A 16,062-nucleotide genomic window follows, 5' to 3' on the forward strand; every position below is an offset into this window, starting at 1 on the left:
TATACTATATATTATAAGCACATTTTTAACGATTGTTATTTTAAATTCCAAAATGTCTTTATTTACAATACAACTATAATATAATTTATTGCCATACGCATTACATAATCTTACATTACATTATTTTTATCGTAGTTATATGTAATTGTTATCTTGATTATCCAGCGATAGGCTTTAAAATAGGTAATCTGAAAATATGTCTTTCAATGGACAATGCTGACTATGATAATAATCTGTGACTAATGAAAATTTGTGCGATGTGACATCCGGATTTTTTCTCTTAGATCACTTTACATGTTCGAGAAATACGATTGATAAAACATGCCCATGGCACTGGTCGCAAATAACGCAAAACAACTCCACCACGTTGCCAATCCTAAGATACCTCTGTACACGTCTGTGGTAAATATCTATAATAAACAAAACATATTTTCTTTGTACTGCTTTGTATTGCTCGAAACATTATTTAAAGGCGTCGATTTTTATGATTATAATAAAATTAAATTTTTAAAAATATAACATTTTTTTTAAAACGTTTTACCTGTTTTAATGAACCTAGCGCAAGTTGAACTTCTTCAGTGGTTTGTATAATAGGCTTATCAATATTATCGGTACTAATTGTAGATGGCTTCGATAATTCATCCGCTGGACATTCTTCCTCCAAAGTTCCTTTTATAATGCCTTCCCAGGTAAAACCACCTAATCCAACATAAGAAATGTATATGTACACATATATTTGTACACTGTACAAGCAGACTATACATTTAAGAATAAGAAGATATTTTTTGTACCCAATGTTTTGTACAAAAATGTAAAAAATAAACATATAATTATAGGAACAACAAATTGTAGCGCTACTACACATAGGTAATAATACACAGCTGCAATCTGCAACATGTAAAACAAATTTCTCTCATTAAATACTTTTAACAAAGAATAAAACTTTTAAGGATGTAATTAGTGTATAATTTTATATATACAAACTTTTTTCTGTAAATCAACGTTAGTTATTCTACCAGCTTCCTTCTTTTGAATCTCTAATCTCTGAATGGCGAGATTTAAGTAAGACTGCAGATATATTGGCATGAGTACAATTTTTAATAAACCAGCAACAACAATAATAACCAACCTCAAACTCTCAAATCTTGCTACTGTCATTCTGTAATAGAAAATTTTTGATATTTAACAGATAAAAAATTGTGATACAAATCTACATGTTAATTTGTCATATTCCAAAACATTAACTTACAATGGAGCAGTCATGCCACTAAATATCCGAACAGTCAAATAATCCCTACTTATGGGCGTAATCCACAGGCTCATCAACAGAAGTGGTGAGGCATAGCTAATATTTGCTATTAGCAACAATAATTTATGATCTTTATAATACCTGCAATAATTTGTGTATTTATTAATCAGTACTTAATTAAATTAAATTAAAGTTATAAAATTTATTGTACCTTAGTGTATCCCAATGCATCTTTGATACCCTCAATCCTGGGAAAGTAAACAAAGATCCCAATAGACCACACCATATAGCAAGAAAAAATTTTAAGACAATTTTTGAAGCTGGTCCCCTATATTAAATATATTTATCAGTAATATTATCATATTAATTATTGTCAAAAGCATTAGAAATGATTCACAATAATTATCTTTATACTTTAATATTAAATTGACTGACTGTGCCAAATTTTTATTTAAAAAATGTATATCTGGTTACATAATAAACGATAGTCTTGATAAAATATTCTTTTATTAATTTTTCAATTAACAGTATGTTTTACATACTGTTAATACTAGTTAATAAAGTATACTGTACAACAGTATACTTTATTAACAGTACCTACCAAACACAGAACATAGCAGCATTGCGGCAATGTTATAACATTGTAGCAACATCACAGCAATATTACAACATGTTCTGTGTTTGCTGGGTATGTACATACAAGCAACTGATAAAACATGCAACAGTTTTAATTATTTAATTAAATGTAAAGATTGAAAAAAAAAAAAACATAATCGACTTACGTCGAAGAAAGCCCCTGAGTATCTAAAAAACGAGAAGCGCTATGATTGAAACTTGTATATGCCTTTTCTAACCCAATCTCCAATTTATTCTCATCAACTATGAGTACCATCATAGCAATAAGAAGATATGTAAATCCAGTAACAATGCACGTGGACCTTTCACCGACACTTTCCTCGCCTTTGAAATATTGTACCCAGAGGGAAAGCAGTACTTTACTGTAAATTATGTAAGGAAAATAAAACTACTGTAACATTATTTTTAATCGTTTCTCAAAAAGTACCAGAAGTACAGGTTTTTGACGAAAATTTGAATCCAAAGGATACAATGCAAAGCCCAAAACCACTACACACCATAGTATACTGAGATTAATCTCGTCTTTGATTGGATATAAATAATTGTATGCCTGTTAAGCAACAAAGTAAAGATTTTAGATCATACATGGGATACTAATGCTTAAAAACTGTAATTAGAAATAATAGACAAATTTCATTCGCAGAGGCGAGTACTTTTATCGGTTGAAGAGCAGCTAATTAAACAAAGCACTAACCTCTGTCAATACATAAACAATGATCGCATATACAGAGAAATCCAACAGCCACTGATATTCCGTATAATATTTTAAGTGCACAACATCAAGAGTAGTAATTTTTGCACTTTCGAGTGTGATATCCAGATTTCTGGGGACATGAAACACATCTGCCACTTTGCCATTTTCGCTATATCTTCCTCTCTTTGGTTTCTCCCTTGGCACACCAGCTAATGTTCTAAGTTCCTGATCTGTTGGATACAGATACCGTGTCAATCTGTGCAGACAGAAAAACAGGGATGACACGGAGACAGAATTCTATTGCTGTCCATCGTCTTTATAAATATACATGCAAATACGTACCCTGTAGAACATAAGATCCATCTCGCAAAGGAGAAATGTGGACTCAGCTTTTGTATGACACTGACCATTACAAGGGTAATGACCAATTGAGCTCCTAGAAGAGCCTGAAAGAAATATCATTAAACACAAAAATGAATACAAGATATAAACACAGAGAGAGGAAATAGAAATTACAAAAAGAGTAAAGTTAAATTTAAAGAAATAAGATAAGTTTGAAACGATTGTTATTACTGAAACATGTGATTTCTATAGAAGTATTGTTCTCGTCATCATAAATTTACCATGCTTAAGCGGTGTATCAGCGGGCTGGAAGTCTCACAAATTGGACTACTCCATCAGAGGCGACGCAGTTCCCCCAAGAGATTTTAATCACTCCCCAAAAACGTAACGGTGAGACACGTCCAATTTGGGCAATAACGTTTGCTCTACCATCATAAGAACGTACATTCCGGTCGGGACCTGGTTTTATAAATAGTTATAACCTGACGACCGCATAATACACGAAGCCGCTTCGCATGGGATAGTAGATGTTATTTCCAGTTATCATCACCGCTGCAGCCGTTGCAGCGAGGAAACGGCGCCACCGCTGGGATAATCGTGTGTCGACATCTAACTGGTACTATCACATTTTATGAAAATGCGATGTAACCCTGAGCCGATCACATTATTATTCAAGGATTAGATATACTGCATTATAATCTATTAAATTATTATGTATATTATAACATATATAATTATATATATAATTAAAAGTCTTATAATTTGTATAAAATTCTGAAAAAACTTTTCAGAGCTCTTTATCAGAGCTTAATGATTAATTATGCCTTTCTTTCTCTCTAACAATTATAATTAAAACTTTTTAAAACTGTGTAATTGCTTTTTAGCGGAAAAAAAATTTTATGAGAAATTATGAAGAATAAACTTCTAATTTAAGAATCCGTGAATTAATTTATATTATTAGATGTTATGTACAATAAATTATTATATAATTAGTAATAACATATACATATATATAATTAGACATTATATTTGTACGTTATCTTTGATATTGAATAATTATTTATTATATATAATATATATTTTCCGCTAAAAAGCGAAGCTTTAAAAAGTTGTAATAATTATTAGAGAGAAAAGAAAGGAATAATTAATCAAAAATTCTGGTAAAAATTTTTTTCAAAATTTTGTACAAATTAAAACATTTTTCAAAAAAAATTGTAATATATATGAATAAAATTTTATCGCGTTTTTATAACTTATTGTACAAGTGAGTTTTAACTTTGCGAGATATTGTTCGTAACTGCCAACAATCCTGCATGGCATGATTACGCAGACTGTGATAAACTCGTGTGAAGCTCGTGTAAACCTGTTGCAATGTGAAATATGCACATACGCCCTGAGGCTAGTCTTTCTCTGTAATTAATATTGCCTACAGGTATAGACAATAGTAGCAAATGATTGCGTAGTTGCACATTAGTCTTCTGATAGCGCTCGGACTGTAGACTACGGAGAAAAGAAAGAAAACGAAGAAACATTTGTTAGATCTCTTTCAATGCTTAATTTAATTATAATTAAATAAATATTTTCATTATTTTGACAGATTATACAAAATGATTTGAAGATGTAGAAATATTACACATTAAAATAAATATTTATCATATATGTATCACATGATTGAGAAACTTTAAACCGATGTTGAAAAAAATCACACACAACGCGTAATTCAATTGTAAGATGATTTATTTTAAAGAAAAAATGCGTAGATATCTTTGAAATTTCCCAGAAATCGTTTCCTCGTATTAACAAACTTAGATACTTCCTATGCTTTGTAATATACTCCGAATCCTCGATTAGATAACAGATAAGTACCAGCGTGTGATTCTCCAATGTTTTTTTGAGCAGGTTTCAAATAGTCCATCTAATATATTGTACATTGTTCGAGAACATCGTTAAGAGTGACTCACACACACCTACACACATGCATAATAAATATACATACATGGAAGCTGCTGGGAAAATTATTTGTTACCTTAATCGACGATCGAACAATCAGAGCTCACATCTTATAAACGATCATTATTAATAACCGTGACATGATTTTAGAAGGTAAAACGAAAGGCGAAGAAAAAAAGTAGAAAAATTTATTATCAGTAACGTTATATTAAAAATAAATTTATTAATTTTATTAATTATGTCAACATATATTTTGTGTTTGATAAAGTAATGTTTTATTTTATAAAATAATAATAAATACTATAATAAATACTGTATATTATAATTAAGATAAATGTAATCAGCGCATAACATACGTAATTCGTGACACTTTTTAAAAGTTATTGCAAAAAAATATAAAAAAGCACATTGCTTAACTCATCTCTGATGGCCTACTGAGCAGTTTCGCATTGTGGAGTGCAATATCATTGAAATTAAACATATATATGCGGGTAAATGCGGGAAAGATGCTAAGAGAAATGTTTCACACCCGTATAAAAAAACGCAAACATTAAATAATATTTTGTAATACATCTACACTAATTTGTTTAAAAACAGAAAAGTTTCAAGCAATCTCAAACATTGATTTAATGACGTTTAATGAATATTTATTTTGTAAGGATTATTATCTTGTTATAATTATTTCCTTATCTTTGTTTTCTTATCTGTTGTAATATACTTCCTTCCTTTCAACAAACTACCGGGTAAATTATCGGTATCTTACCAACACATTATTGATATAATTATCGCGATCATTGGCAGTATTACGTTTTGCGGTTTCTTTGCATCCGGCAAAAATCTTTCGTATATCCTTAAAAAATGGAATTTTCAAAAGTAGCGACGCAATTAATTCTTCAGCAAAACAACTTTTCCATAGACAATCACTCCAAAAAAATCACTGTTTCATTCGGCGATCCGATTGTTCCTCGGATGGAACACCTCGCACGCGGAAACGCGTCCTTTTACGACATTCGAACGCGGAGAGAATCGGCGGTATAAAATGATGCGTTCATCAGTTCGCGCGATCATACGCCGAGTAGTGTGCGGCAGGCACCGGACCACCGATTCATAACGACAGGTTCGTAACATATTCGTTGTTTTCGCGCAAGGAGACTCGTAGGCGGCGTGTCTTTTTACGCGCGATGACGCATGCGACGCGACCGGGAATTCACGGCCGGCTTTCGTGAAAATTCCGCAAGGAAGTCCCGCGAGAAAAATAGAAATATATCGTTTAATCGGATCCGAATGTAATTCTTATAACGTTATTATTTATTCATTAACAGTCTCTAATTACACGTTCACTTACCGCGTACACAACAAGCGGGCGGTTCGACCAAGGTCTTCAAGCAAAGATTATCCCGTTTTATGCATACAAAATATTTTATTTTGTAATTAATTTCCTACTTCTATTTTATAATAACTATCATAAAATACTTGTTTGATGTAATTAACAAGTATCGAATGCTTCTTGATTTACCTTGTAAAACTAATTCGTCACGTAATCTCGAATGTTATATTTTTTCTACAGATTTTCAAATCCAAACAGCAATGTCGCCGATATCTGGGATACTTATATTTGTCATTTCCATTGTGGCTACTTCGAATATCGGTTCCGTTACCTCATCTTCTCAAGACTGTGCAACCAACTCCGAGTGCAAATCAAATTCCTGCTGTTTGCTAGGTTTGCTTCTTTTTTCTTTTCTTGCGTTAAAATTTTAACTGAGAGAATACCTTCCAATGTCCAAGAAACAGAGATTTTTCTGCATTAATATAAATATGATTTATACGCAAAATAGTTTCACATAGAAACATTATAATAGCGAATCGTAACTTAAATGATATTATACTAAATACTTTTGATTAAAGAACCGCTTCAAGCACCTGACAGGTACGCTGAGTATTACTAGTGTATCTTTTTAGGGCCTTCAAGATACGCGATACCGACTTGCATGCCGTTCCAACAAAAAGGTGAACAATGTCGAGTAAATGCTAAAACCATCACAACCACCTTGTTTTATCCAGATGGTTCGCAAGTGGAAGTTAAAGATATCCACTCGATTTTGTGCCCTTGTGCCGATGGATTATCCTGCGACCCGAAACGTGGCATCTGCAAATAGAAGAATTTATCAATTAAAGCGCTCGGAGAACATTATGATTATGTAGGACCAGATATTTCAGGGGTTATTAGAAAAATCAACATTAAAAATTTTTTTGGATTGCATGCAGCCTGCTGATTGTCATAGTCGGAATATGTTTACGAATAATTAAAGCATTGTTAATTATTATTATTATTATTATTCTAGCTGTTATCTAGCTGTTAGTTTAGTGCATTATTATATTTTTATTATTTTTTATTATTATTAATTACACCAAAAATTAATTACACAGAAAAAACTTTGTTGAAGTATGTGAAAATAAATATGTTGGATCATTAAAATAATTATATTAAATGTTTAAACTGATTTTATTAATATGTCAAAACTTTTTGCAACAATGTCATTATGTTTTCTTACTTAATTCTTTTGTAATTCAATATAAAATTAATTTTCAGAATTGTATCTAATTTAACCGCTTTTCAAACATCGCACTAAAATTATTCTTTCTGTGTAGTGATTGTAAATAATAAATTAAGATATTGAATTCTATATATAATAATTATTTATAAGACGTATCAAATTGTGTGTAATATTTTTTAAAATATTATGTTTATGGTTATCCTTAGAGAATTGTGATAATCTGAAACAAACATTAATTTTTATCTTTAATTTAAAAAAACGTTTTATTCAGATATCAAAAAATTAATAATGTCAATCATAACTTGGAAGTAATCTTGATAATGTTAAAAAAAGCGTTTTTAAAAAGTTGTTTAAATTATTTAGAACTATATTTCACAGACATACCTGAATATTAGACTTAAGTATTATTGTATTATTTAACAGTTTATCTTTATTAATATTATTTCTATTTCAAGAAGTAAATCTGAAAATAAATAATAACAAAATATAAATCTTTTTGTAATTAGCCTGAAACACCATAAATAAATAAAAAATATATATAAAATAACGGATAAATGAATTATTTAATTGGTGTACAAATCTTTTATATTTGATTTCTAACCCAGGTAATCAAGCGCGATGTAGCATTTTGAGCAAATTAAAACATTACAGTTGTTATATATTTGCTATAGATTTGCTAATATCGAAGTAAAACATATTACGAATTCTGCAATATAACTAATTATACGTGCAACATAGACGTCTATAACGTGCAATCAATTGAGGACATTTTAAAAAGAAAACAATCGGCAATAATGGTACATTATATTATTTATGATGTAATCGCAGCATGACAACAAATGATTGATAACAAATTAATGCTGACATGTTTAATTTCTATCAATTTGTTGTTGTAAAAATAGAATTTATGTATGTAAATAAAACTCAACCTAGCAGACATAATGCTGTCTCACCTTGTTTCGAGTTAAATTAGTTGCTGCAACGATTGTTGGCAACATGACTGCAACTGCTGCAACATCAAAACATTTGACTATCTAGGAAAATATTAAAAAATAATTTTGCTGCCATAATCTATATTACCCGCTGGAAAAATTTTGGCCAGGTCTTATAATCCATAAATTAGTACATCGTCACTGTGGTGCAATATGATATAGATGGCGAGAGTAGTCTATCAGCTGATACATTTTATAAATATATCACACTCGGCTTCGGCACAGCACAGCACAGCGTCGATGACAACCGAATATCGAGTGTCTATGAGAATTGTAATCTGGAACATTTTAATTATACATAAATCAAAACGCATAATCAAAAAAAGTGTTTAGTATTTTATTCTCGAGGAAAATGTTTAACACCAAGTCCTTCGATGTTGTCAGTTTTAATTCAGAATTGTCTACTGCGAAGTAAGCCTTTATTTTATTTCAAATTATTATTGCAAGAAGTACAAGTAGTCCTTTGTTCTAATTGATAAACGTGTATCGTTCTCTGCCAGACAGGAAACGTCTGCGAATGTGCAAACAACGGAGATAGTCTACACCGCTGGCGACACGCAGACCACAGAGACGAGGAGTGTCGGGGTGCGTAGTTAAGATTTCTATAATTTCCTTTTTAGAAACTCTGGAGTTTCTGTATGGTTTTATTTATTGCTTGGCAAGCCAAAGTGTTCTTGATAAATACTGTAACATTTCTTTATAATATCCTGTATTTAGTTCCTACAATTTAAAAATTAAAAATTAATACTGTCTACCATAGACAACTGCCTCAAATTATTTTTATTCTGATAGAAAGAGTAATTTTCATATTTTAGATTCAGACGATGAACGGACAAAAAACAGATGTACAAGTGGATTATGACAAGCTAGCAGAGTTTCTGAAGAAGGTCTCACCAGGAATTCTAGAGGCCCTTGATGAGGCTTATGCGACCAATGCTTTCGACGACTACAATCCGAATGTCACAGAGACCTCATCTACCACTGTAGAATTAATAAAGAAAATAAGTGCATTGAAGGGACTAGATAATCAAGTATAATTACTTTTTTCTTTAATAAAATTAAATGACTGTTTTTACGTGAGATAAAAAGTCTGTCACAAATGTTGTTGAACGTTTTGTAGCTTAAGGTAAGCGACCTGTCGTGGAGCACCGTCGGCGGAACGTTGGCAGTTGGCCTCAGTCACACTTACCACGAAGCATGGTGCGACCACCTTTCTATGATTCAGCTGTACAATCTCACAACAGAGGACAATGTCGCAGACACACCTGCCAAAACCTTAGAGACGAATGGATGCATCACGACGCTGTGCTTTCACCCAACGGAACCCTCCATCCTCGCGGCCGGACTATCTAATTGTGCGGACTTCTTTAACTGCAATTAACAGCAGCAATACTTACGCGATTTACAGCTTCATACTTGACAATTGATTTATTTTTTCAAGGGGACGTGCTGGTCTGGAACCTCAGGAGCGACGACTCGATCCTGCCCATACACGTGTGCACGCATGGCGACTGCGTGTCCCAGGTATACTGGCGGCCGAGATCTGTGAATGACGTGACCCTACTGCTGAGCTCCAGCAGAGACGGATATATACTGATTCATAAGCTGATGGCCAACTTTACGACCGTCCAACTGCACAAACGGTGCGTACAATTCTTGTTCTTTGTGATCACGCGTACAATCTTGTGCTCACGCGATCTCCGTTACATTGCAGATTCAAGATAGTCAAGGAACGTAATCCGGTGGAGAGTGCCAGACCACAAAGCGCAAGTGGTACGCGCGAGCGTGCCGCTGAAGCGGGTCTATGCATCACGAGCTTTGACTTTTCGCCGAGGCACCCGAGTATCTTTGTCGTTGGAACGCTGTGCGGTGGAATCTACAAGTGTAGCTTGGACAGCGTAACGTCCATCGAAGGTTCGCACCTACATTACAATAAAGAATGCAATAAGAATTTTCACACTGTAAACGAAAAATCTTTCGCTAATTGTAGGAGACCCTACGCTTGTCGATCCCGTGATCGATGAATACGAAAGGCACGGAGGTAGCGTTACCTGCATAAAGTGCTCGCCGTTACGCAATCTATTCGTCAGCAGTGCTACGGATAAGGAAATTCGAATATACAATCTTGACGAGGTAAATCTTTATATGCCGATCTTTCTAATAATTACGACTTTGGGCCTACAGAAATAAATTACCTGATATATTTTTATTTTTTTTAGATCAAAATTATTATAGATTGGAACTTAAACTTAAAATTTAATGATACAATAAACGCTAAAAATATGTATTAAAAATAATCGTATATAAATAGCCAGAATAGATTTCACGTGAAATATATATAAAATTTAAAAAATGGAAAATTAAAATCGCAAAATTTTACTTAAAATACATTTTATATTGTAATATTTGATTTAACATGTACATACATATATATATATATATAAAATTTGAATACAAAATTTAAACAAAACATAAATCTACTTTGTCTGAATAAATAAAATCAGTATAATTATGCAAGAACGTGTTATTCCTGGCAAAATGTGACTTATCTGCTCTTCTCGGAATAATAATCACTGAAAAGAGATATAAAAATTTTAAAATGTTTTCTAAAACATAATCGATAACAAACATGTAAAGAAAAAAAAACTGATATAGTAAAATTTTATCAAAATTTATTTATTACATATTTTATTTTTATCTTTACAATCCTTATAAAACTGTAACACTAAACAATATTAAATTAGTAATTATTACTCATTTTTAGTATTAAAAGTACTAACAATAGTGCTTTCAATACTTAAAATAAATAATAATTACTATATAACCAATTTAATACTGACTAGCATTACATTTTTATAAATAATTTCAACGTTACGTAATTGTGTTACATGGACGTAGCATGTCAATCAGCAAATTATTTCCGTGGACAGTACAGTTGTGGGATTAACGTGGATGATTGGCAATCAAGACATATTCGCAGCTTACGGAGCGGGCACGTGTGTCAAGTTCTACAACGTAACGGACGGTAAACCTGTAACGTATGCGAAAGTCGAAGTGACTGGCAAAGAAAGTATCAGCAGCTTACGTATAAATTCCAAGAGGTATGTGTAAGATAATTGAATACGGATGATTCATCACTTAAAAATTCCTTTCTCTTTCTTTCTAATTTTAAGCATCGTAGAATAGAACTAGTTTTCTCAGAAAAAATTTTTTTTTCATAAACTTTTATCAATTGTAAATACATCTACATACTTTGATCGTAATTTACGATAACAAAATGCATCACAAACATACAGTCAAACATTGAGACTGTAAACAACTGCTAAAAACTATAATAAATAAATGTGTGATTCACAATTTTAATAAGAGATATTAATAGAAATTGATGATAAGTTACACATTCAAAAGATCACTAATATTTATTTTACTTGTTATAGAGATGTACTGGCTGTTGGAGATGTTCGTGCGAATGTTGAAATATGGAAATTTCCACGTCACTTGTTTTGAACATGTCTCTGATTAACGCAATTGCTTACACCATTTACTGAATGGATCGACACATCGCCATGTATACCTCCTTATATACATATTGCACACATATATATATATATATATATATATATATATATATATATATATATGTCTTTTTTTTTACTGAAATAAATTATTTGGAACATTGAACCTTTCTTATAATATTTTCCTTTATAGATAAATACTAATACAATTCTTAATAATATATTTGAGTTTTTTTTTAAGATCGAAAATACAAAGTATTCCTGAAACAAGATCAGTAAAAAAATTAACATTTTATACAAGCTATAAATTAAAAAATATTTTTACACGTCGCGAATTTATTAAAAAGCAAGTTAATCTTATTTTTGAACTCTAGCTGTATAAAAATATCCAATAAAAACATTGATAGACTTTGTTATTCTAAAACTTCATTGTAGTCTGTAATAATGCAGTATTACATAAATAATAATTTTACATTACCTTTATCTCCTTGTGTACCATCACAGCATTATTCTGAAAAAAGGGATACAATAGGGAAAATACTTTATTATATTTCAGGTACGTTGAAAATTTGTCCTGAAAAGGACAGTTTGCATGCCTTGGCATTTAGTGATGTTCCTTGCCCTTAAAAGGGCAGTTTTGAATCTTCGTCCCGGCAAGGACAGTTTGCATCGCACGTTTGTGCGTGTTCATTGCTTCAACCGAGAAGACGAACCAACATCGTGACCTATTTGCGGGTCCCGAAAGGGACCCTTAAAAATGTGAAGGATTATGCGGGAGAATCTGCTTTAAATAGGACATGACGGGACATATAAGATAGGGGAAACAAAACTAAATGATTCTCTCGTAAAATATCCTGCAAATTTTGAAGTCAGCCAAAGGCTGTTGTTGGGATTCGAAAGTTGATTTAAAAAATGTGTTTTTTTAGGAAGGGAACAAAATAGGAAATGGGATAATTGAAAAGTTCTTCTACTCCATCTTGATGGTTTCCTTCTTCGCCCTCTTACGTGAACGGCAAGATGTCGATTCCGTCCTCCTCTCGAACAGGTATAGATCCCAAAAAGTTCTTCTCTTCCTCCTCCTCAAAGTGGCAGCACCTTTTTATATGGATCTCGCGAATCCGCGAGTTATATTCTTCTGTTTCTCTCTTATCTCCACCATCGGAAATCTTCCCCTAACTCCTTGCATTTTATTTTCTTCGCGCCTATGTTTCTTCTCTTTCTTCCTTCTTTTTTTCGCTCAACAATAATATTATGAATATGTGCGCCTCTCGTAATAAGTAAGACTCACATAAACATCTCGAAATACATGAACCCCGTCCCCGTGTGTAAGTGGGTGTATAACTGCGTTACGCTGAAATATACTGGAAGTCACGGGGACGGTAAGTTCCGGTAAGGCTCCCCGGCTCTTGCGTAAAAACTCCGCTTGGGTTTCTCCGCGACTTGATCGAGGGACCGAAACTCCTGCTTTTTTGTCTCCTGATTTCTCACTTCCCCCGAAATCGATCGGGCACATTATTGCACGCCAAATCTTTCGACCTCGGTCTCCTTTTCCATTTCTCTTCGTCAAACGTTCTCTCTCTCTCTCTCTCTCTCTCTCTCTCTCTCTCTCTCTCTCTCTCTCTCTCTCTCTCTTTCTCTTTCTCTCGTAGGTCTCTTCTCCTTGACTCTCTCCTTTCATCTCATACATTCACGCATGCTTCCTTTCTCACGCACTGGTTTCATCTGTACTTATAATTTTTTTGGTGCTTTTTGTATTCAAAAAGACATTTTCTAGTCCGTTTCTTTTTCTTCTTGGAAATCCTGAGAGACCCGCTCCAATCACTCAGACTCAAGATACTGCTCTGCTAACGAGCGGAGAGCTTTTTTCATATATACTTGCTGCTCCACTCTTCGCTCCGTATCTTGATGATCACTCGCACCCGAGAAACTTGCGTTTCCTTAGTCCTCTTCCTCTTTCGCTTCCTCTTTTCCGTATCGTTGCATCTTCTCTTTTTCTTTTTCGTCGAATCCCTTTCGTTTTGCTTCACAGCTCGTTCTTCGAGAAACTCATCGACATTATAAATGTGCAAAGCAAAGTACGATACAAACAGTTACGCCCTAACATCCTAGGTATGATTCTTATTCTTTCTTTCTCTTTTCCTCGACAAAAATATCGAGAGTTATCTAAGCGAATAGTTTCCGGGAAGCCTCCAACTTCACCTTGTTCATTACATTGTCTTCCCTGAGCGTCGTGTCGTCTTCGTCCTCGTATTTTTGATCGTCCCCGATCATCCAGAGTTTTGAAATCTCGCTCCTTTCTTTTCTGCAGTCGTATAAAGACGAAGAAAAAGTGTTGCGACGATCCTTCACGCCGAGTTAACCATTGGGTCTTCTGATCTTCCGCGCTTCCGATCCGTTCTTCTCTCTCGCCGATTGCTTTCCTTCGGAATATCTTCCCGTCGGATGACGCGCAAGCACGAGACGATTGTTTCACGGGAAACAACGGGATGCGCGTCGAAAGGTGGTGGCCGTCGCTGATCATCCACGTGTTCCTCTCCTTGCTCGTCTCTCGCATGATTACGATGCTGCGTCATCAGTCGCGACGTCAATGTACTCGCATCCTCTCCTCTTCCTTCTCCCTCTTCTCGAATCGTCCTATCTCAATAACAGATAAAAGGCCGCCCAGCTTCGTTTTTCGGCCGAGTTGCTCATCCTGTAGATAACAGTCTGAGATACTCCTCCCGAGGATCATTTTCCGTTCCTCGTTGAAGACAATTCTTGCAGCTCTCGGTATCGGGTTGTTCTTCTCCTCCAAAGTGATCTTCTTGAGAAGAAAATTATCGAGGATGCGAATCTGACAGTGGATCGTCATCGGATGAATAGACGATCAATAGATTTCTGCGCGTAACGACGGATCCTCCTCTCACCACCTTTCCGTCTCTTCCTTCGTCTTCGCTCTTCACTCGTCCGCTTTCCAATTCTCGCGTTTGTGGAATCGGTCGCTCATTACTGACATTTAAATTCGACGAATCGCTCAAACGGGTCGCTAATATGAACTGCATACAAGAGCTCTCTGGTCTTCCCTTCTTCTCGCGTAGCAAAATAATTCTCTCTCTGTCTGTCCTGCCTTTGAGGGCGCCCTCACCCTCCTACGCGTTTTATTTGCTTATTTACAATTATTTAAATGTATATCTCGTCGTCTATATTACTATCTTTATCATCGTCGACCGACGCGCCTCCCTTCTTGTAAACAATTAAATTCTTAATCGTGACATTTATATAATATGTAATGCCTATTAACCTCCAGTCAAAATCTTAAGTATTAAGCTTTTAGTTTTTTTTCTTTTACGATGCTACATAATAGATTACGGTGGTTATCAGCTATGGTCTTATGTACTCTAGAAACTCGACGGTTAATTGCATCTCGTCGTGCCCGATAACAATGATTGCCAGAGGGGCACGGAGGGAGGAAAAATCGTCGTCATTGTCATCCTCAACGTTGTTATCATCATCACAGAGATCGCGACTCGATATATTCTTATAACTATTATCAACTTCCCTTATTAGATTCGCGCTACTTTAACTTTAATCATTCTCTCTCTCACACACACACGCGCGCGCACATATTCTTGACACGCGATCAACACTGTTGTTTGTTCCTCGCAATTTACATTCGCCGTACATTTTACATCGACGAAAAAAAAGAAGGAATCTCGCCTCGCGCAAGTTTCTCTGGCCGATACACGTGCGATCATATTACAATCAGCGACGCTGTTTTTCGAGATCACACGTCTGGATTGTCGTTGCACTTCGATCCTTTTGCATTTTCGTGGATACAGAATGTACGTGGTCACATAAACACGAGCCGCTTGTTCTCGAGAGCAAAGTAAAATTCTACTTCCTAGAAGTAAAATACATAACGCACGTCTCAATTTGTTCCCGCGTCTTATTTATATTATACAGCTTATCAAGGTTGCATTCACGCTTTCGAGAAAAACGACTCGCGTTGATATCGCACACACATTATCTTTTCAATTCTCTCTCTCTCTCTCTCTCTCCCTCCCTCTCTTTCTCTCTCGTTCTTGCGATAACATATCTACATCATTGTTCCATTAAAGCAGACCAGAGTTTCGAGAAACAATGCTCAGTA

At 34.2% G+C, this 16,062-nt stretch overlaps 3 protein-coding genes and 1 long non-coding RNA gene across 6 annotated transcripts; 2 read left to right on the plus strand and 2 right to left on the minus strand.

Moving 5' to 3' along the window:
- Positions 1-35: 35 nt before the first annotated feature.
- On the minus strand, positions 36-3,530 carry LOC105838231 (transmembrane protein 161B). Its single transcript, XM_012683647.3, has 11 exons — positions 3,203-3,530; positions 2,922-3,025; positions 2,580-2,835; positions 2,356-2,435; positions 2,032-2,247; positions 1,461-1,577; positions 1,250-1,390; positions 985-1,159; positions 792-888; positions 542-699; positions 36-410 (listed from the first exon to the last, which is right to left on the minus strand). The coding sequence occupies exons 1-11, from the start codon at positions 3,203-3,205 to the stop codon at positions 291-293; spliced, it is 1,467 nt and encodes a 488-aa protein (XP_012539101.2). The 5' UTR covers positions 3,206-3,530; the 3' UTR covers positions 36-290.
- A 1,587-nt stretch (positions 3,531-5,117) lies between these two features.
- Positions 5,118-7,555, plus strand: LOC105838233 (astakine). 2 transcript variants are annotated; one of them, XM_012683651.3, is made up of 3 exons: positions 5,118-5,988; positions 6,439-6,591; positions 6,831-7,555. In XM_012683651.3, exons 2-3 carry the CDS (start codon positions 6,459-6,461, stop codon positions 7,025-7,027), a joined length of 330 nt encoding a protein of 109 aa, XP_012539105.1. In that variant the 5' UTR covers positions 5,118-5,988; positions 6,439-6,458; the 3' UTR covers positions 7,028-7,555. The 2 variants fall into 2 exon arrangements, with proteins under 2 accessions (XP_012539105.1, XP_028046457.1); XM_028190656.2 differs by lacking the exon at positions 5,118-5,988 and having other exon boundaries at positions 5,995-6,591.
- A 952-nt stretch (positions 7,556-8,507) lies between these two features.
- On the plus strand, positions 8,508-12,043 carry LOC105838232 (WD repeat-containing protein 34). Of its 2 annotated transcripts, XM_012683649.3 has the most exons (9): positions 8,508-8,829; positions 8,919-9,003; positions 9,234-9,449; positions 9,539-9,773; positions 9,860-10,061; positions 10,133-10,332; positions 10,409-10,551; positions 11,317-11,519; positions 11,856-12,043. In XM_012683649.3, the coding sequence occupies exons 1-9, from the start codon at positions 8,771-8,773 to the stop codon at positions 11,923-11,925; spliced, it is 1,413 nt and encodes a 470-aa protein (XP_012539103.1). In that variant the 5' UTR covers positions 8,508-8,770; the 3' UTR covers positions 11,926-12,043. The 2 variants fall into 2 exon arrangements, with proteins under 2 accessions (XP_012539103.1, XP_028046456.1); XM_028190655.2 differs by lacking the exons at positions 11,317-11,519; positions 11,856-12,043 and adding an exon at positions 10,638-10,762.
- Positions 11,071-11,933, minus strand: LOC118645431. Its single transcript, XR_004963124.1, has 2 exons — positions 11,847-11,933; positions 11,071-11,449 (listed from the first exon to the last, which is right to left on the minus strand). It is a non-coding gene; the product is annotated as an uncharacterized LOC118645431 (long non-coding RNA).
- Positions 12,044-16,062: the final 4,019 nt, after the last annotated feature.

Source organism: Monomorium pharaonis, chromosome 4 (genome assembly GCF_013373865.1).
Source record: "Monomorium pharaonis isolate MP-MQ-018 chromosome 4, ASM1337386v2, whole genome shotgun sequence".
In the NCBI taxonomy this organism is placed as follows: domain Eukaryota; kingdom Metazoa; phylum Arthropoda; class Insecta; order Hymenoptera; family Formicidae; genus Monomorium; species Monomorium pharaonis.

What these genes read in the sequence shown, in the direction of transcription:
- LOC105838232 (XM_012683649.3), top strand. Translation starts at nt 8,771, where the DNA reads ATGTTTAACACCAAGTCCTTCGATGTTGTCAGTTTTAATTCAGAATTG. An exon ending in GAATATACAATCTTGACGAG is followed by an intron (nt 10,552 to 11,316) that starts GTAAATCTTTAT and finishes ACATGGACGTAG; the next exon opens with CATGTCAATCAGCAAATTAT. An exon ending in TTACGTATAAATTCCAAGAG is followed by an intron (nt 11,520 to 11,855) that starts GTATGTGTAAGA and finishes TACTTGTTATAG; the next exon opens with AGATGTACTGGCTGTTGGAG.
- LOC105838231 (XM_012683647.3), bottom strand. An exon ending in TTGTTTATGTATTGACAGAG is followed by an intron (nt 2,436 to 2,579) that starts GTTAGTGCTTTG and finishes GTTGCTTAACAG; the next exon opens with GCATACAATTATTTATATCC. An exon ending in ACGTTGATTTACAGAAAAAA is followed by an intron (nt 889 to 984) that starts GTTTGTATATAT and finishes TACATGTTGCAG; the next exon opens with ATTGCAGCTGTGTATTATTA.
- LOC105838233 (XM_028190656.2), top strand. Translation starts at nt 6,372, where the DNA reads ATGCTTCTTGATTTACCTTGTAAAACTAATTCGTCACGTAATCTCGAA. An exon ending in AAATTCCTGCTGTTTGCTAG is followed by an intron (nt 6,592 to 6,830) that starts GTTTGCTTCTTT and finishes GTATCTTTTTAG; the next exon opens with GGCCTTCAAGATACGCGATA.